The 20,067-nt window shown below is 38.9% G+C and overlaps 3 protein-coding genes across 5 annotated transcripts; 2 read left to right on the forward strand and 1 right to left on the reverse strand.

Annotated features, from left to right (window-relative positions):
- Window positions 1-3,796: 3,796 nt before the first annotated feature.
- Window positions 3,797-6,198, forward strand: LOC102712479 (ADP-ribosylation factor-like protein 5). The gene is made up of 2 exons (XM_006662943.2): window positions 3,797-4,218; window positions 5,673-6,198. The coding sequence occupies exons 1-2, from the start codon at window positions 4,027-4,029 to the stop codon at window positions 6,033-6,035; spliced, it is 555 nt and encodes a 184-aa protein (XP_006663006.1). The 5' UTR covers window positions 3,797-4,026; the 3' UTR covers window positions 6,036-6,198.
- Window positions 6,199-9,821: 3,623 nt separating this feature from the next.
- On the forward strand, window positions 9,822-15,996 carry LOC107305336 (beta-carotene isomerase D27, chloroplastic). The gene is made up of 7 exons (XM_040528889.1): window positions 9,822-10,191; window positions 12,693-12,832; window positions 13,048-13,140; window positions 13,503-13,564; window positions 14,087-14,196; window positions 15,441-15,530; window positions 15,614-15,996. The coding sequence occupies exons 1-7, from the start codon at window positions 9,891-9,893 to the stop codon at window positions 15,652-15,654; spliced, it is 837 nt and encodes a 278-aa protein (XP_040384823.1). The 5' UTR covers window positions 9,822-9,890; the 3' UTR covers window positions 15,655-15,996.
- Window positions 13,121-19,938, reverse strand: LOC102712943 (pentatricopeptide repeat-containing protein At4g33990-like). Of its 3 annotated transcripts, none has more exons than XM_015842630.2 (5): window positions 17,776-19,938; window positions 15,599-15,655; window positions 15,417-15,497; window positions 14,130-14,230; window positions 13,121-13,199 (listed from the first exon to the last, which is right to left on the reverse strand). In XM_015842630.2, exon 1 carries the CDS (start codon window positions 19,819-19,821, stop codon window positions 17,797-17,799), a length of 2,025 nt encoding a protein of 674 aa, XP_015698116.1. In that variant the 5' UTR covers window positions 19,822-19,938; the 3' UTR covers window positions 13,121-13,199; window positions 14,130-14,230; window positions 15,417-15,497; window positions 15,599-15,655; window positions 17,776-17,796. The 3 variants fall into 3 exon arrangements, with proteins under 3 accessions (XP_015698116.1, XP_015698114.1, XP_006663007.1); XM_015842628.2 differs by having other exon boundaries at window positions 13,130-13,212; XM_006662944.3 differs by having other exon boundaries at window positions 13,139-13,253.
- Window positions 19,939-20,067: the final 129 nt, after the last annotated feature.

A 20,067-nucleotide genomic window follows, 5' to 3' on the forward strand; every position in this document is an offset into this window, starting at 1 on the left:
TCTACAGGGCCCGTTCAGTTCTCAAAAAATGTTGGAAGAAAGGTTACATCGACGTATACAGTCATATATATTTAAAGTATTAATGTAGTCTAATTATAAAATAAATTTTAGCTTTCGGCTGGAAGCCGTGAAACGAATCTTTTGAGTCTAATTAATCCGTCATAGCACATATTGGTTATTATAGCACTTATGGCTAATTATGTACTAATTAGGTTTAAAAGATTTGTCTCATGATTTTTCCCACAACTGTGTAATTTGGTTTTAATGTTCATGTATATTTAATGTTTTATTTAGGTGTCTAAAGATTTGATGTGATGTTTTTGAGAAAAAATTTTAGGAACTAAACAGGGCCATGATGTGATGAAAACCAGACAGTAGACATTGAATGCACCCTTGCTACACATATGGGAGTAGTAAGCAACAACAACTAGGGCTGCATTCTTTTGTTCCTAAAAGATGAAAGATTATCTTATTTTTGTTATAGACATTTAATTGTATAAATGGTGAAATGAATTATTAAAAAGTTAAAAATATACTCTAAAAATACAAGATAGTGAAGTTTTATATGAGAAATTTTATTATAAAAAAGCATAGTATTTAACAGCTTGATAAACATGTGTGCAAAAGCCGAGGAAAATGGGAGAAAAATCAAGCAAAACAATGTAGCCTAGGTCATAAGCTTATTGCTATCATCAAGAAAATAAACTATACTACGTGGATAGGACATGGCTGGCTAAGAAATGAACATTGTTTTATGTGGGTTCCATCTTATTCTTCCTTACATCCATATACATATTGTTGTGACTAAAACAGCTAATGTTATCTAGGCCGCGTTCGGCATGGGTAAGGTAAGTTAACTTATCCCTGGCATGAAAAACATAGTAATAAATTAGTACATAATTAATTAATTATTAATTATTAAAAAATATAAAATATACACCGTTTAGCAGTTTGGGAAGCGTGCACGGAAAACAATAGGCTTAGTTAACTAGCTGGCTGGAACGAACGCAGCCCTAACCCATAGGATTTATCTTACTACCTCATTTGTGTGTGTTTATAGAGAGGAAACCTCTATCATACTACCAGGTGTAGCTACTCCCTTCATGTCTAAGGTGCAGAAATACCTCTATACATATTTCTGCTCTTTTCTAACAGAGAGTACAAACTCTATATATATAGTTGTATCATTCATATGAGATTTAACAATGTTAATACTTTCTGTTGGGTGGGAGCAGAAACAGTTATGAAAGTGTTTTTCGTCATGAACATGAAGGGAGTAGCTATATCTGGTAGTAGGATCTAATTTTTCTATAATGAGAAACACTTTTATAACTGTTTCTGCTCCCATCCAACAGAAAGTATTAACATTGTTAAATCTCATATGAATAATACAACTATATGTATAGAGTTTGTATTTTTCTGTTGGAAGAGAGCAGAAATATATATAGAGGTGTTTCTGCACCTTAGACATGAAGGGAGTAGCTACACCTGGTAGTACGATAGATACACATATATACATACACACTATTATACACAACCCCTAGAATAACTATTCTACTACCTCCGTTTTATATTGTAAGACTTTTTAGTTATCTAAATTCACTCGTTAATGAATGTATATAATTTATATATGTGTCTAAACTCACTAGCATCCATATGAATCTAGTTAATGCTAGAAAGTCTTATATTGTGAAACGGATGGAGTATATCCCAAGACCTTCCAAGGTCCATCTCACCTCCCACCTTCTTCCTAAGGTCCAAAAACCACCCCCACCTCATTCAAACGTTGGTTAAAGGGTTTTTCCACAGGTCAACCCCATTACTGGCTTCCCCCATGTATACTTAAGCCCACCTCTCGTCTCATAGCAATTGTGTAGTAACAGCACAACAGTTAATTTACGATAACAACATCGAAACATACTCATGGGGAATCTACTTTTTAAAGCACTTTTTCTAACAATGTGGTATAAATGTTTTTAAAAAATAATATATGAGATGAAAGATAAAAGGTTTAAAAAATCTTAAGAAATATCTATAGAATTGTATTAGTATACACTAATGTTATGACAATAGACGATGAGCACGAGGACGCAGGCTGCACCGGCGAGTTGCTTCAGGTATACCATCGTCGCTATGAGAACGGCAAACGCGAGGGACCCCGCCAAAATGCTGTGAGCTGCATCTCCATGGAGATCTGAATATATCAAGCAAGTAGTAGTGAATATATCAGCTACGACGACACGACTGAGCTACGTAGTATATATTAAGAGAAGACAATGCTCCGCGTTCTCAATTTTTCGGTTCATGGCAGCGACAGAGTCGTTCTTAAGGGAGTTGTTTTCTCAACTCAACAGGATCTGAAAACTTTGAGAGACTGAGAGCGACTGACAGACTGAGATTGCTCTCAACCTTGGCCTGGTAAGCTCTCTATGCATGTGGGATATATTAATCCAACGTACTAATGTTTAACACTTGGGGTTTTTATTAATAAATGGACTTATGACGTACGTTAAGTTTAGCTTGGGCCAAAGTGTTGTTGCTTTGCATGCGTACACCTCAGTCCTCATGCTCAGCCATGCCCATCTCAGGCCATGACGAAGCTTACGATATCCACACAGGCCAGGGGACACAACAGAGAAAAAACTACTGCAAGGATTCATGCATCGGTACACCATCTATTCCAAAATACAGATATTTTAAGATTCTTTTAGACATACGATAGAAGATGCGGCGGAGGAGAAGGAATTAAGCGGCAGAGGTAGAGGATGCAGGCTGCGCCCTCTGGAGTTGCCGGAGGTATATATACCATCTATCGATCGTCCCTACGAGATCCAAGGCCAAACAGGAGGAGGGATATTCTGCATATGAATCATACTACCTCCGTCCGTAAATATTCAATACCGTTAACTTTTTTTATAAATGTTCGACTATTCGTCTTATTCATTTGTTTTTAAATATATAAAAATATATATATCTATACACATAAAAGTATATTTAACAATAAATAAAATGATATAAAAATAATTAATAATTATGAAATTTTTTAAATAATATGAATAGTTAAACGTATATAAAAAAGTCAACAGCGTCAAACATTTAGAGAATAAGGGAATAGTTTATATCCCGTTTCAAATAAAAAAAATCCACCTTCAGTCTAATGGTGACATGTACGTTCTCATGGTCTCTGATAGCATTCTTCCATTTACCAAAAATGGTATATTGCATTGCATATGTATGGTAGTTTATAATCTGTATTCCTATATGTGTCTCACATGTTAACCCAATCAATTCAGTTCATCAGATGGCAACACTTCCAACAGGGATGACCAACTGGGCCGAGTCCATCCACGCATGCCTAAACTTTACACCGAATAACTTCACCAAAGGTCCCTCAACTTACATCGAGTCTGCGAAACATCCCTAAACCGCAATACCAGAAACATTAGACCTTAAACTTGCAAATCCCGTTTAAAATATGTCCTAGGACAGTATGAAAGGGTGGTTTCGCTGACGTGGCATCTTTAACCCAAGTATACTTGTGCTGACTAAGCGAAACCATTCATGAATACTGCTCTTGGACCTAATCTATATGGTTTTGTATAGCTTAAGGGTGAAGATTTCTGGTATTGAGGTTTATAGATGTTTCGTAGAATCGATGTAAAGTTGATGGATGGCGGATGAACTTATTCCCGCATGCCACCCATTGATCCAGAGACCATCCGGCCCGTCCCGGCCCGGCCCAGCCCAGTTCCCCACGGCCACCCACCAATCAACCATGAACCCGGACACGAACACGAATATCCATCGGCGCACGAACGCGGCCTCCTCCTCCGGCTCCGATCCGGCCTCGCTTCCTCCTCCTCCTCCTCCTCTCCACCGCCGGCCGGCCGATCCGATCCGATCCGATCCCCATCCACGCAGCGCTCCCGCGGAGATCGAGGCCCTCCTCGGGTCGGACCGACCCGCGGCGCGAGATTCAGATTCGGTTTTCTTGGGTGTGGGGAGAGGGAGGGAGGGAGGAGGAAGATGGGGGCGTGGATGTCGCGGGTGTGGTTCCTGATGTTCCCGGCGAAGGAGTACAAGATCGTCGTCGTCGGCCTCGACAACGCCGGCAAGACCACCACGCTCTACAAGCTCCACCTCGGGGAGGCCGTCACCGCCGCCCCCACCATCGGCAGCAACGTCGAGGAGGTCGTCTTCAAGAACATCCGGTTCGAGGTCAAGCCCTCCTCCTCCCTCCCTTCGATTTCTTTCTCTCTTTCCAGCTTCAGACCCAGCCCGATCCAAGGACAGGGTAGGGGTGTCACCTCCGGTCCGATCTGGTTCTTGCTAGTTGGTAATTAGCGCCGAATCATCGTGCCGTGCTCGTTAATCATAGTCAAAGCGCAGTAAGAGGTAGAACGAAAAGGAAAAAAGAAGGGTTCTTTGTTGATAATCCGTTGGTTGCTTTGAGAGGCGTTGAGCGGTGCAGATCAACATATGTTTCGGCGTTTTTCGCTCAATCCACCTTTGGATTTCGTAAGCAGAACCAGTTGAGATAAAGAGTAGATGAGAGTTGAGGCTTCTCTGTTGTATGGCAAAACACGGTAGCTGCGGTTAGCCACTGGATTCTTCGTCTCAAAACTGTGTTAATCTACTTTAAGTATGGTTGTGTTGTTGTGTTGATTATTCATTCGTAAGGACTAAGGAGTGAAAAGTTCATACTTTTGTCATTCGTATGGAATATAGAGACCGGTTCAATCTAGTCTCTACTATAGGTCTAAAATTGGGCATTGTACCAACAAAGAAATTAGAAATTAGGCTTGACATATACACTTGAGATATGAAGCATGGTATATTGTTGGAGTGATCCCATAGTGGATTCCAAACTTACACCGGCCACGTGGGAAAAGAACAATCTTTCTAAAGGAAGGCAGTCCTAGAACAAAAGGATAGCGTTATCAAGATTGATTAAGATAAATATTTCAAAACATTAATATTTGACAGTTTGGATAAACTGTGATCTGGTATTTTGTTTAATAGTTGTTAGAAGATACAGAGTATGACCTGTTGCATTCATATTTGTTGACTGGTTTAATCTCTGTTGTCGTATTTATTCTATGCTACAACCAACCCTAAGTTTCCATAGCATGGTATTCCTAGTTCCAGGGAATTGCAATCAACTACATCAAAGATATACCTTTCATCGTAGTTTATTTTTTAGTCTTGTATTATAGATCATTAAGAAAATGTATATAAAATTTTTATTCACAAAATATTTTTCATTTTGTAAATATGCCTTTTAGCTTTTTCCCTGAATATGCCAAACAATTACCCCCTGTTACTATTTATTGTCTGTATAGTTACAAATGCTATGATGCTTGCATTTGCATGTTTTCTTGATAAAATCTGTAGGACTTTAACAACACCTGTTAATCCAGGCCTCTCAAAACAAACAGTAACAATTTGGTATTTCAGTGAGATACCCAAATAGCCGCTACTTGTCAGAAATACCAAAGCCATAAAATTTTCTTTTCTTTTTATAGAACAACCTTGTGTTACTTTCTTAAATCCTGATTCCAGTTATCATATTACTTATGATCATTATTTGGTTTTTTTCCTTCCACATGATTTACCTGGACACCTTTTTCCGCACCAGTGTGTTGTACTGAAATCCATGTTCGTTGAACTAGGTATGGGACTTAGGAGGACAAGAGAGTCTACGCACCTCATGGGCGACGTACTATAGAGGAACCCATGCTGTAATTGTAGTAATCGACAGCACAGACCGTGCCCGGATCAACATAATCAAGGATGAGCTCTTCCGGTTGCTTCAGCACGGAGACCTTGAAGGCGCAGTGGTTCTCGTGTTTGCAAACAAGCAGGATCTCAAGGACGCCATGTCGCCAGCTGAGATCACAGACGCCCTCTCACTCCACAGTATAAAGAACCACGACTGGCACATACAAGCCTCATGCGCAATCACCGGTGAGGGCCTCTACGACGGGCTTGGCTGGATAGCTCAGAAAGTTGCTGGCAAGGCTACAACAAGCTAACGAACATCGCCTGTATTTCCATGGATCTGTTGGAGGTGGCAGGTTGTGTTTGTTATTGCTGCTGCCACTCTCGGTGTTTATTTTGTGTCTCAAATCTGAAAACTGTGTCTGTATTCCCTCCCACCAATCTGAATATAAAAAATCAAATTTGTGCCTTATCAACCGCAAGTTGATTTTTTTTTCCATATTCCTCTGATATACACATCATTTTTTATGTGCAATTTCAATCTTCAGAGTTCTGACATTTCTGCTTACTCCTTAAAAGGTTGGCAAATTTGGCTATAGAGCACACAAAATATATGGAATTTGCTCGTCGATATTGCAAATTACCAGTTTTTAGAGGTATGTCATAACATGTTTTTGTGATGTTCACTAGCAAACTGTACAAACTTTGTATGCCATGTAGCAAAATCTGCCAAACAAAGTTGGTATGGGGTGAGCTGCAAACGTAAGGTTGCGTTTCGTTTGTAGCTTCTTTTTTTTTTAATCATGCTTTCCAAGCTACAAAATTGTATGTTTTTTTTAAAAAAACTATCTAAAATTGCTTTGAAAATTCATATTAATATACTTCATCCGTCCTATATTAAATTCATTTTTCAGTTTTTAAATATAATGTTTTGACTATTTGTTTTATTTAAATTTTTTTATGATTAATAATTTTATTATTACTAGATATTAAAACATAAATAGTACTTAATGCGTGACTATTTTTAGGTTTTTTATAATTTTTTTAAATAAGATAAATGGTCAAAACGGTAGTTATGGGACGGATACAATAGGTAATACTAAATTTATTAATCACCAATAAAATACCTCATTCAGTGTGATATTTTCTTCTTCTTCACCCACCTTCTTCAAACTATAGTGCTAGTGCGGAGACATGTCGTCTCCAGGTGGTACGAGATTGTTGCCGTCCTTCTGCCACTTTGGCGTTGCAAAACGCAGGCCGAGCAAGCAAGCAGAATGGCGGCAGTGCTCATCACTCATGCCGGGAGCGTACGGCCGATTCATGTGTCATGTTACTGCACTGCACGCATCGGTGTTCTTGCTGCAGCACGAACTAACGTGTAGTAGATGATATGATTTTCCAACCTCTTTTTTTCGTATCCTTATAAGCTAAACTTAAATTTTTAAACTTAAATTTAAAATTTAAAGTTGATTTCAGAGTTTTGTTCATCATATTTTATTTTCTAGCTCTTACTTTTATATCACTGAGAACACACATATAAAACTTTTATTTACAAATTATTTTTGTAAATATATATATTGTTTCCCTTATTCACTAGATAAGCCAAAAGATGTGCAACGCCGGTGGTTGCCCTCCTGATAAGATGGCACTATCAGAATTTGATGATGGCATATTGGCACAGCAGTGACCACCATAGAATGTGTAATGCTCCCTCCCACGTTCAACCTGATGGCAAACTCTTCGTTTGTTTTCCGATTATTACCAGGAAGACGAGCATATACGCACACCACTGCATATGCGAATACCTTAACACACGATTTAAAGAGAGAGAAAAGATGGCGATCGATAAAACTCTAACCTTAATAAATTATTGTATAAAACATATCTAGTATATAAGGGTTTTTAATCCATTTCTTCTTTTAATATGATGTATAGCTCTCGTGTGTTCGGTGGAAAAATAAAGGGGTAATTTCGTTCTTACCCCTATTTCAATCTCTAATATTGATTTTACCCTTGTTTTTTATGGTTTTCATTTTTACCCCTGTTTTTAAACTCAATCCATAGGTTGTCACTCTTTTGGATGGAATATATTAATGGTGTTAAGTTAGTCGTTAAAGTACCATTTTACCCTTTATCGGAAATTTTATTTTTGTCCATGTATTATTAATAGTGCTTCTGTTGATGTATATTTATTGTTGTGATTTAGAATAGAAGAGTAAAATGGTACTTTAAAATATACAATAAAAATGAAATTTCCAATGAAGGGTAAAATGATATTTTAGTGACTAACTTAACACCGTTAGTGTCCTCCATCCAAAAGAGAGGTAGACGGTTGATTGATTGAGTTAAAATTTTCAATATTAGAGATCAAAACATAGGTAAGAATAAAAGTGTCCTAAAAATAAAACGACATCCACGTGTGCACTGGCCAAGGCAGCTCCAGGAGAAGCGCTGTGAAAAGCCGGCTTTTCAGTATATAAAAAGGTTGGGGTTTTCAACTCTTAGCTTCTAGTTTATTATTCAATTTTATAACTATGATTTTCAGAATCTGAATAAAAATCTAGATAGTTTGGAGAGCTAGAAATTTAGAAAAAGCTACGACCGCTAGAAATTTCTCTAATAAATCCTAAGTATCTATAGGTGTAGAATCCTAATGGGCAAGAATCTCGAGCCCTCACAAATAAAACATATTCATTAAGTAAAAGTTCTTACCATGCCACGAGAGATTTCTATTTTTCGCAAATATTTTCATTAAAATTTTGGTGGTAAAAGTCAAATACTAGAGAATGAATAACCTACTTAGATTATGGAACTAATGAAACAGAGTCTAAGTTGATTTATTAGGGGGAAAGAGGAATAATGTTGCCATACGAACTTCAACGGTACCATTTGTGGGCGAGGTTATATCTCAATTGATAGGACCGTTTGAGTTGTAAGCTATAATAAAACTAAACTATGGTATTATATCCAGATGGTACACACAAAGTTGGTACTATATATTCGAGTTAATAAAACAAAACTATGATACTCTTACTTCGAGATTGTTCACACATAGTTGGAGTAAACTAGGAATATACTTAAGCCTCACAAAGCTTTGTCTTACTAGCTGGGATTATATATTTAGGTATGCGATTATCTTGGACGGCACCGATTATATTAATTACTGGCGTTCCAAGTTGCCACAAGATAAAAATAACAAAAAGTCTATTTTGCTTCCCAAACCGATTGATTGGACCCCTTAAACGTTTAGACTATTTTGTTTGATCATTTTACCCCCTAAACTATTAAAAACAATTCACTTTAGTTACTTAATAATATATCTCTTTTTTGTTACTATTAGTATAAGTTATATTTTAAGCTGAATTTTTTAAGCCATATATATGACATCATTATCAAAGTTTCAGACTAATTTAATTTTTTTCCGACTATTTGCTTGAACTTTTAAAATATTGATATTTAAATCAATACAAGGTGCTTCGTATCTATATAAACAGTTTAAAAATTCTAAAAGATCGGTAAAACATAAGTTGTAATGCATTGTGCATCTATCGTCCTAATAAAATTTCAGTGTAAATTATAATTAATATAGAGAGAAACAAAAAAAAGTAGAAGTAGCATTAGAGATTAAAATGAATCGTTTTCAATTGCTTGGGGTGTAAAATGAGACAAAATATAATTTAGAGGGGTAAGCTTCAATAAAATAGGTCATGGAGTAAATGGACTTTTCCTAAAAATAAATACACACAGTGCTAAAATATCTACCATGGTGCCTGGGTCTTTTCGCCCTGGCCAATTAAAGAAAGAAACATCGATAGATCCAAGCCCATTAGAGATGGACAACTCTTTGTCCCATATATGTCGCAATTAGCCAGCAACATAGTTAATTATGCACCCTAAAAATCATAATTAGCCATTTGATTCCTTATTCCCACCACAACAAAGATGCCTTCTCCCTGCCATTTGGTCTCTTCTTCCTCCTTGCAATTTGCATGACACCCTCTCTCTCTCTCTCTCTCCACTTCTCTATGAACTTCCTCTCTCTCACATAACTTCTTTTTCGTTTTGCAACCTACAAATATACCACTCCCTCTCTCTCTCTCTTTCTATCTCTAGTCTTCACCTACAAATATACTTCTCTCTCTCTCTCTTTCTCTCTCTACATCATCATGGAGACCACTGCACTTGTGCTCCATCTTCCTCGTGGCGACCTATGGCGGCCGGCGGGTGCAACCACGATGAAGCAAAGCTACGTGAGGAGGAGGAGGAGTTGCTGTCCAACGGTGAGGGCGATCATGGCGAGCCCGCAAGAAGCGCCGGCTAAAGAGAAGACGGCGGTAGCGAGTACGGAGACGGCGATGGTGACGACAACGGTGACGAGGACGGCGGCGCCGGCGACGGTGTACCGGGACAACTGGTTCGACAAGCTGGCCATCGGGTACCTGTCCAGGAACCTTCAAGAAGCTTCCGGTTGGTGCTTATATACGTTAACATATTTTTCGCTTTTGCTTATAAGCCAAAATTTAAATTTTCAATCTCAAATTTAAACTTGATTTTTTAAGTTTTTTCACTGAAGTTTATTTTCCAGACTTGACTTTTAAATCACTAAGGATATGTATATAAAAACTTTTGTTCACAAATTATTTTTCATTTGTAAATATGTCTAAACAATCACCCCTCTAATTCATCTGATGTTCATGGACATGCAAGCTTTAGAGTGAATGAGTGATCAGTCATGCATATCGACCTGTTTTTGCACCGAAGATTCGATCGCGGTGGTTTTGATTAGGATTTTGAGTGGAAGATACCTAAGAGAAATATGTTATATGTTCTGTTTGGGAGAGTTTTTGGTAACTAAATTAAACTTCTAGATTTTTTAGCTCCCTAAACAGACAAGATTCTCGCTCGTATCCTAAAAATATATAGCTATCGAATTAGAAACCAAGAAACTTGATTTTTTTCACATGTTGCTTCACATAATCCCAAGCGTCTTCAAATAAGGGCTATATAGTCTTATGATATGCCCAACTGCAAAGGCATGATGATGATATCAAGCTAATAAATGATGCATGTCGTAAACTAGAGTCGACGATTATGCACATTTTTGCCAACTTCGGATAGAGATTCTTGAATAAAATTAAGTAATTAAGGGTTCTTTTATCTTGTGTTGGTGTCCTTTAGTTTAGAGTTTCTCTACATTATATCAGTGTGTGAAACTTATTCATACATGAATTTTGTAATAATTAACCGTAGCTCATTGAGCAAAGGCTGGAATGTTATTCCATTATAAAAAAAAATCAGTGTTCTTGAGCTCCAGTTAGCTACTCACCAGTTGTTTCTTAGAATCTCAGAGCCTATAGTCTCATGGTAAATTAATAAAATCAATGTTCTTGAACTATTTTTCTATACCGATAACTAAAGTAGCGTATGTGCGCTCATGGATCTTTTTTTTTCTTTTTGGTCTTTGTATTGTTTGGCTTATTTTCTTTTCGACGTTGTCGATCTCGAGTTTTTTTTTATTATTCTTCTTCTCGTTCCGTCTTAGTTAAATGCAAATTGATTGACTTTGTACGTTCTTCGTGCCGTCGTGTGTTATATGTTGTTCGGCCAGCTGGGTGAACGTGGTTGCCAGCAGTAGCGTCATATTATAACTGATAAACTGAATTAACTCGTGATTTATACGTGCAAACGAAATAATTATTCAGCTGTTGATGATCACGTGTGAGCCTGTGCATGAGAACGTGATTGGTTCTCTCCTACGGCCTAACCTAATCAAGCATCAACATACGTCGTACACCTGACGAGTAGGTACGGCTGTATTTGATAATTTGATTGCCAGACAAGCTTAATTAGTCAGCTTCAATAAGATTGGGTATCAAAAGAAGCAAGATTTCTACTCCTATATGTAGTAGATATGCCGTACAAATAGTAAAAATTTATGACACTGCAAAAGAGACCAGAGGCATCTTAATTAGTTTAGGCACATCAGCACAGATTTGCCACTGTTTGACATAGTTGTTTCAAGGTAAGAATAAACGCAAGTGCTTGATCACCATGTAAGCAACTACGAGAGGTCAAAAACCGCTGATTATTCATACAAATGTGAGGTTCACATTCCAGGAATCTTTTAGTGCATGAATCTAATCCTCTCGTTGCTCCTCTGCGCCAATTCCTTGTTTTATCTGTTAATAACTCGAAAGGTCAAATATCATGTGCATCATGCATGCAAGTTCCTCATCTACAAAAATTTAGTCTCAGGCTATAATCCCAGAACCTGTTTTTATTCTTTTTTATTATGTTAGGATTGATTTTTAGGGACTTTTTTCATTCATTGCGAAGCAGCAAGAAAAAATCTATCTAAAACTATTGTTTTAAAAAATATCAAACTTCAAAAATTACAATCGCTTTGGATTATAATCCAAAGGGCTAGGAAACGAGAATTGAGATGACAGCAAAAAGAATAGTACTGTTTACTGCCCTTTAGACCAGAAAGTTGAGTTCAACTCAAAATAATGCACGAAACATAATTAATTATTAAAATTAGAAGGATAAACTTACAGATCTGTTACAGTTCTACGTATAATTAATACTGAAGCATACACTGCCCATGGATATAGTCGTATTTCCCCCTTTTTTATCACCTCACTGGTGATCTCTCTTGCACATGAAACGAGAATTCCACATAGTATACTTGTATCCACTATAGAGAAGGCATGGAACACCTGAAATGTGCCAAGCCAGAAATAGGGTCATATATGTTTAGCAAAGCCATTCATAATCATACATACAAATCAGAAAAGCAAGACACGAGATGAGATTTTTTTTTCAAGTACAGGTAATTAAACATGGCCACGTTGTTCACCCATCTTGTTGAGTTTCAATTTGTTCAGGTGCAAAACGCAAAGGTTGATGCTCTGAAAGAACTTGTAGCACTTGTTGACTGACATGAACATGCATGCAATGTATGACAGGGTTAAAGAACGAAAAGGATGGCTACGAGAGCCTGATAGATGCCGCCCTGGCCATCTCAAGAATCTTCAGTCTAGATAAACAAAGCGAGATTGTGACACGAGCTTTGGAAATAGCATTTCCAAGCTACATCCTCACAATGGTAAGTACCTTAATCCATGATAAGCATGTATAAATTATTGAAAATGAAAAAAACAGGACTTATTATTTGAACAGGAAGTAAAACTTAGAGCTTCTTCTCTTTTCTTTTTGAGGAGAAATACAACTACATATATATGTGCACCAAGTTCTGTGCGAAGGGATGGTTTTTTTATTATTATTTCTTACCTCAACTTTGATTGGGACTTCTGTCTTCAGATCAAAGTGATGATGCCACCTTCAAGATTATCCAGGGAGTACTTTGCTGCATTCACCACGATATTCTTTCCTTGGCTGGTTGGACCGTGTGAGGTATATGCACAGTTCCTCCTTGTGTTACTTCAGGTCAGAAAGGAGTAGCTGCCTGATACCTGATTAAGGCATCTTCACAAGAAGAATTCATTATTTGGTTCTGGTGAAGATAGCTGCACAGGATGAATTAATATGAAGCCACACGTTAATTTAAAAACTTTGCTGCATAAGATCTTACAATGCTGTCAATTGTAGGTTCTTACATACAATAATATGTTTCTTATTGAGTATAATTCAAGGCTTTACATTGTTTAAAGTAGTTGTAAGAAGCAGTCGTGGAGAAAATATCATATAATGTATGGAATAAATGCCCTTGTATATATAGCTTATCTTCTGAGTGATCATTCTGTCATTGAACAAAGGTCATGGAATCTGAAGTTGATGGAAGGAAAGAGAAAAACGTGGTATATATCCCCAAATGCAGGTAATTCAATCATCATTCAGAAATTGTTCGCTAGTTTGACTAGGATAAACCTTGTAAGGATTTTTTTTCCAATTGTTGAGCAGAGTGTAACATATCAATCAAACGGTTTCCTGCTCCCAGCCTCTTCATAGCTAGATTACAAATCTTAAGTTGTGAAAGTATTCACTTGATGGTTTGCAGTTAGCATGGTATGACTCTGCAGCCATCAGTTAGTTCTGAATGAATTCTCGCAGTATGTCAACCCTTACTCAAGTAAATCCACTCGCGAAAAAAGGTTGAAGAACCAAGGCTAAGACACAATTTTGTGTTGTCCATGACGTAATTGTGGCAAACTGACAATCCTACTCACTCCACAAACTACCTATCTATTGATTCTAACCACATTAGACAAACTATCCCAATTAGCACTGGGTTAAGAAATAAAATAAAATTTGATGTACAGATATATCAATAAATACAGAAGAATAGTATCAAGATACCGGTGTTGCTATTTTTATTTTTAATTTCTTATCTTATTTGCAGCAGATTCCTCGAAAGCACCAATTGTGTTGGTATGTGCACGAACCTTTGCAAGATTCCATGTGAGAAGTTCATCCAAGATTCCCTTGGCATGAATGTCTACATGTCTCCTAGTAAGATTCCTCTGCTCTGATCCATCAGGGAAGCCTATTATCAGTGGGTAAACACAACATCTTAAATATGATTTGTTAGAATAAGGTAAAATAATCAAACTCCATCCCATTGCGGAAAGTTAGCAAGAAACTAATAATGGGTTGTCATGTCAACATCATCTCAAAGTTGGAAAAAAATGTGTTGAAAACTGGTTTTCCTCTAACTTCTCAGGACATTGACCTAATTTTACTATAGCGGAACATTATACTGACTACCGCCAACGCATAAGTGTGCTCAAAATTTCAACATTATACTTTAGGATGCGTGAGTGAAGTAAAGCTGAATGTTCAATGTGATAGGTCCGTAGACCACCAACTGTTTAGAGATCTGAAAAGGGAATTTATCCCCCTTTGTATCATGGTTCTATGAGAAATAAATAACTTAATTTGACACATTAAACAATATCATGCCGCCACCACCTACCGACTATCTGAGGAATGTGCCTTTTTAGGTATGGGAACCACCGGCTACCATTCAGGAAACAGAAAGGGCTAAAGTGGGACCAACATGTTTGTAGGTTATAAAGCAATCACATGCAAGTTGTACAGAACAATAAAAGGGCTAGCCCCTACTTGTCACTCGTAGTGGGGAATGGCAGATAGCATGAAGTCATGGAATAGTAGTGTCAAATCCAGCAATTCTACAATGTAGTGCTGGGAAAATACAGTAGAAGCACCTTCACTTGGCAGTGAAGAACCAGCGTGCCTCGATGATCAGAGCAATATGGCTTAATCTCACTTATGAGAAGCACTAGTTTTGAATGTTGAGTCTTCTAAGGTGATACACTGAATATTTCAACATTAATCATTGTTTCTAGGTCAAAAGATAGTGATATTTTATGACATCAGTCCACAGAATCAGATATCAATCCGTGTGGGAGATTGAAGGCACTCTCTCCTTTACCCTGTCAAGTGGTTGTCTCTGGGAGTTGCCAATAAATGTTATATAACTGGCAGTGCTACTAATAGTCCTATACAGCTTATTCTCCCCCCAACTTTCTCCACTCTTGTATATTGCAAAGGACTATGCCTAGATATGACCAAATAGCTCCATGTTTGGTGCCAGCAAACCAAATTAAGCAGGTTTTTCTGTACTAGGCCAATGAAAAAGAATCAAGCACATGATCCCTAAAGAAAATAGTGAAATTATGTACCAGGAGAAATGTAAACATATTACTTACATCAACTACATATTTACTCTTCAGATTTTGAAGACATGAGCTGCGAGATGATATTTGGACAGCAACCTCCTGAAGATGACCCTGCATTCAAGCAGCCATGCTTACGGACAAAATGTAAGGAATCCGGCATTGAGACATCTTCACAAATTCAATCAACACTCCTCTAAGTTCATAATGTTTACTTCATGTATGTGCAGGTATTGCACAGCAGAATCATGGTGTGAATTGCTCCACTTGATCTGAAAGAAATTATCAATAGTTAGATTCCAAGTCAGTAAAGTGTGTAGTTCCATTTCCTTCATTCCTTCGGGAAGCAGAACTAGAACCATCATTGTTTTTTAGTGCAACATTTCAGCATGTTTGGTACATTAACCATTCACTGTATACAAAAGCAATTTAAGAGGAAATGAAAGACACCCATGCCCAACAGTAACCATTTTAAGGTACATCCTCTACATATGTTAAAAAAGGAACTGAAAAGCAATGAAAGGGAGCATGGAATTGCTGGTTTCACAAAATTATAATGTTAATAAGACAAATTAAATCTATGCCACCATTTGCAGAGGTTCTATTTGGTTGACTTTATAACTTCATGATATATAGTTCTATACTACAGTAATATATGTACAAAATTTCAATTTGATACAAAAGGATGCAAGTGGAAACCAAGCACTATCTTATGGACGAAAACTATTGCATGCATTCCTCTAAAATATAACTGAAAAGTCCAATTGATATAACTATGAATCCACTATCAGTTATTAGGGGAATTTTCTTTTTGTCACTAAGTGTTTAGAGGAAAATACAATTTTCTATGTATATGGTTGTACATGAATTGTCCCATCCAGCCAATGTGCTCAAGAATTTGAGCAAGAGCATCCAAATTATTAGAAAACGGCATGTTAGATTCAATTTTCAAAGTTTGTGTGAATATCGAGACATATAGGATGTATAGGATATTTCCCACACTAGACCAAGATATTAGATTAATTATGATGAAATGGGGAAACTGCAAATATCTACATGTACTTCTAATGATCTGCTTGCATTTTGTATGAAAAAAATGCCAAAGCCAAATAACAATGCCAAACATGCGGGATTTTTAACTGGAAAATAAATAATTCAGCACTTCCAGAGAGGTTCATGGTTCTAGCAAATACCAAAAGAAAGTAGCTATCTCACATCTTGATTCTGTGAAACATTGGTACACCAATCATGACAGAATTGACCGAAAAGGCTATAAAGTAACACAACTTTAACATATTATAGAAAAAAAAATAGTTAGGATCTACCAGCCTGAAGAAACCACTTTTTGAGACCTAGAGCACTAACAGGATAAATTCACTTAAAGAATTCAAATGTCCCAACAAAATCATGACAGGGATAACCATTGCTACTGACAAGGGGATCGTGCGCCACATTACTGTTATTTGTCTCCTGATGCATGATCTGTTATGATAGCTCTATTGGCTTTAGTACATTCTCCAGAAGATTCAGGGAAGGTCCAGACTGAGTGTGCTATATAACTCTAGACTCCAGTAGTATTGGTGGTTTGGTGCAACAAAATGGTGCACACAAAATTTAAGGAACTTTGGGAATGCAGGTTTTCCCCTACCTCCTGAAATTCTGGGAAGAGATCTGCATACCAAATGGGGCTTAGTGAGGAGGCTACAGTATTCTTAGGCGGTTATTAAAGACAATATCCTTAAGTTCCAAGCAAGCTGGGCTATCTTGGAGATGAAATCCAGGCTGAGCCACATCCTACATGGATGTCACTGTAAGGTGCACATCAAGCTGCAGGTTGTCCCAGTTCTATACTTTGTAAAAGATAGCATATCTGCATGATTTGTCAGATTTGATTGTAAAATGGAAAAACTAATACTTCAAAGTCAGTTCAAGATTCATGCAAATACGTGCAGTACTCCTTTTTTGCAAATTGGCTTATTGAGGGAACGATTTAACAAATAAAAAATGAGAGAAACAAAACATTCCTAGTTGTCCACCTTTGCATGGTATTCACCTAAGCGATGTGCAGTGGTGGTGCCATTTTGCAAGCGATACGGTTTTTAGCTAATTCCAACATTATACGGAGTATTAATCAAGTCAAGGCCTAACTTGGCTTCAAAAACCTTAGGACCTCTAAAGTAAAATATGTTATATATTAATACTATAAAAATGTCCGATCTTGAAAAGAAACCGTGACCACAAAGGTATGGTGTTGGTATATTGTATCGGAAAAAAAAAATTATTCCCATCATTTTTTTGCAATATTATAGTACAGATTCCTCAAATAAACATCTGAGAGAATAATTTCAAATCATGCATTAAATATGGTGACTTAATCCTATTTAAGTCATACCTTCTACATGTATTGCAGGCTTTAGACACCTTCTGTCCAGCTGCAACCTGGTCTCAAGTCCAATCCCCTTGACATTGATACCCTTAGGAGATGGTCAGCGTCATCCCTTCTCCCAAGCAAGACATAAATATCAGCAAGCATCTTAGAGTTGACCCTATTTTCTGGATCAAGAGATAAGAGATGTTTGGCTGCTGCTTCTCCAATGACCAAATCTCCACATGAATGGGAAGCGCTTAGCAGTGTCCCCCACAATATTTCATTGTTGATGTGTTCAGAACTATTGTATTTTATGAGGTGATATGCATCAGTCAAACGTCCAGCACGGCAGAGTATATCAACAATACACGAAATATGCTCAATTGCTGGCTTTAGACCACATTGCTCTTGCATGCACTTAATCAAATTCATTCCTTCGTCAACAAGACCTGTGTTTTTACATGCAGACAGTACAGCAAGAAAAGTGTAGTGATTTGGCTCTGTTTCTGCTTTCATCATCTCATAAAGCTTAACAACTTCATTACCATGCCCATTCCAGGCATATACCTGCATCATAGACGTCCAAGAGATTACATCCTTGTCTGCAATCATGCTAAAGACTTCAATTGAATGCTTCAGACTCCCACATCGACCATACATGCTAATAAGTGAGTTAGCAATTGCCCTTTCATTCAGGAAACCTCTTCTGACAATCTGAGCGTGCATTTCCATCCCTGTTTTCAGTGATGGAATTGATGAGATCATAGGTATGATCTCCAAGTATGTAATAGCATCCGGATCAACACCTATCTTCTGCATTTCTACCACAAAACCAACTGCCTTTTCCACCAGTCCAAACTCTCCAAACCCTTTAATCATAGCATTCCATGCAATTACATCATCTCTAACTTCTCCAACCCTATATATAAGACTGATTGACGAATCTAATATTCCACACTTCGCATACATATATATCAATGCTGTTACCACAGAGGGATCTTTCTTGAATTCAAAGCTGTTACAGCACACATAGCGCTCTTCAACCCATCTTCCTTCTCTCCACTCCCCCAAATCAGCGCAGGCCATAATCACATTGAGCAAAATAGACCTAGTGACCAAAATTGTCGAATTTGACAGCATCCAATGGAAAAGCTTCAGAGCAGAATCGGGCCGTCCATTCCGAACAAGCCCACCAATCATCGCACTCCAAGTGACAGAATCTTTCACAGCCATCTGACGAAACAACATCACAGACTCTCTCAAACAGCCAAACGCAACATACAGATCCAGGAGAGCATTGCAAACAAAGAGATTGAGTTGGAAACCGTACTTGATCACAATGGCGTGCATCATACCATGGCCCTTCGAAGAACCAAAACTTGCATAACCAGAAACCAGGCTCACCAGTGTCGCCTCGGTCGGGAGCACGCCATCCACGGACCTCATCCTGATAAACAGCTCGACGGCCTCGCTCAGGTTTCCTCCACGGGCGTAACCAGCAATCACCGCATTCCACGCCACAGCATCCCGTCGCGGCATTTCATCAAACACTACACGAGCGGCCCCGATATCACCGTCTTCAGCATGCATCCCGATCAGTGCCGTCGCGACGAGCAGGTCGGACGCGAACCCCTTCGCAGCCGCGTCCGCCCCGACACGCCGCCCGACCTCGAACTCCGACGCGCGCGCGCACGCCTCCACGGCGAGGTGGTATGTGTGGCGGTCGGGCGGGCACGCCCCCATCTCCGCGAAGACCCCCACCGCCATCCGCGGCAGGCCGTGCGCGAGGTACCCGCGGAGCATGGCATTGTAGAGGAGAGTCTTGGGTGGCGGCGCGACGGCGGCGGAGCAGGTGGAAGGGAGCCTCGCCGCCGCGTCGAACCCCTTCCGGGCGGCGCCGGCGTCCCCGAGGCGGAAGTAGCGGGAGACGAGGAGGGACGCGAGGTAGCCGTTGGAGGCGAGGCCAGAGACCACGGCGAGCGCGTGGGGGCGACGGAGGTCGCCGCGGCCGGAGATGGCGGCGGCTAGGGCTTCCTTGAGGGCCTGGTACCGGTAGGCCACGGGGGACATCCACGTCGGTCGGCTCCGCTCCTCCCCTCTGGATTGCGCCAGCAGCTCCGCCCAGCAGCTCGCCGGCACCGGCGGCGGCGGCGGCGGCGCCGGGCGTTATCACGTGAGGAGGCTGGAGGCGGTGATAGTGGGCCAACGAAGAGAAGGCCCACTAAAGGATAGGGGAGGCTTCCGTTGTCATGGGCTTGTGGCCCATTAAGGATGAAATAGAATGGCTTGCAGATTGCTTTTTTTGTTACATTGATG

Source organism: Oryza brachyantha, chromosome 11 (assembly GCF_000231095.2).
Source record: "Oryza brachyantha chromosome 11, ObraRS2, whole genome shotgun sequence".
Classification (NCBI taxonomy): Eukaryota; Viridiplantae; Streptophyta; class Magnoliopsida; order Poales; family Poaceae; genus Oryza; species Oryza brachyantha.

Coding starts and splice junctions, on each gene's coding strand:
- LOC102712479 (XM_006662943.2), top strand. CDS start 4,027: ATGGGGGCGTGGATGTCGCGGGTGTGGTTCCTGATGTTCCCGGCGAAG. Junction 4,219..5,672: donor TCAAGAACATCCGGTTCGAG/GTCAAGCCCTCC, acceptor TCGTTGAACTAG/GTATGGGACTTAGGAGGACA.
- LOC107305336 (XM_040528889.1), top strand. CDS start 9,891: ATGGAGACCACTGCACTTGTGCTCCATCTTCCTCGTGGCGACCTATGG. Junction 13,141..13,502: donor GGCTGGTTGGACCGTGTGAG/GTATATGCACAG, acceptor CATTGAACAAAG/GTCATGGAATCTGAAGTTGA. Junction 13,565..14,086: donor GTATATATCCCCAAATGCAG/GTAATTCAATCA, acceptor TCTTATTTGCAG/CAGATTCCTCGAAAGCACCA.
- LOC102712943 (XM_015842630.2), bottom strand. CDS start 19,821: ATGTCCCCCGTGGCCTACCGGTACCAGGCCCTCAAGGAAGCCCTAGCC.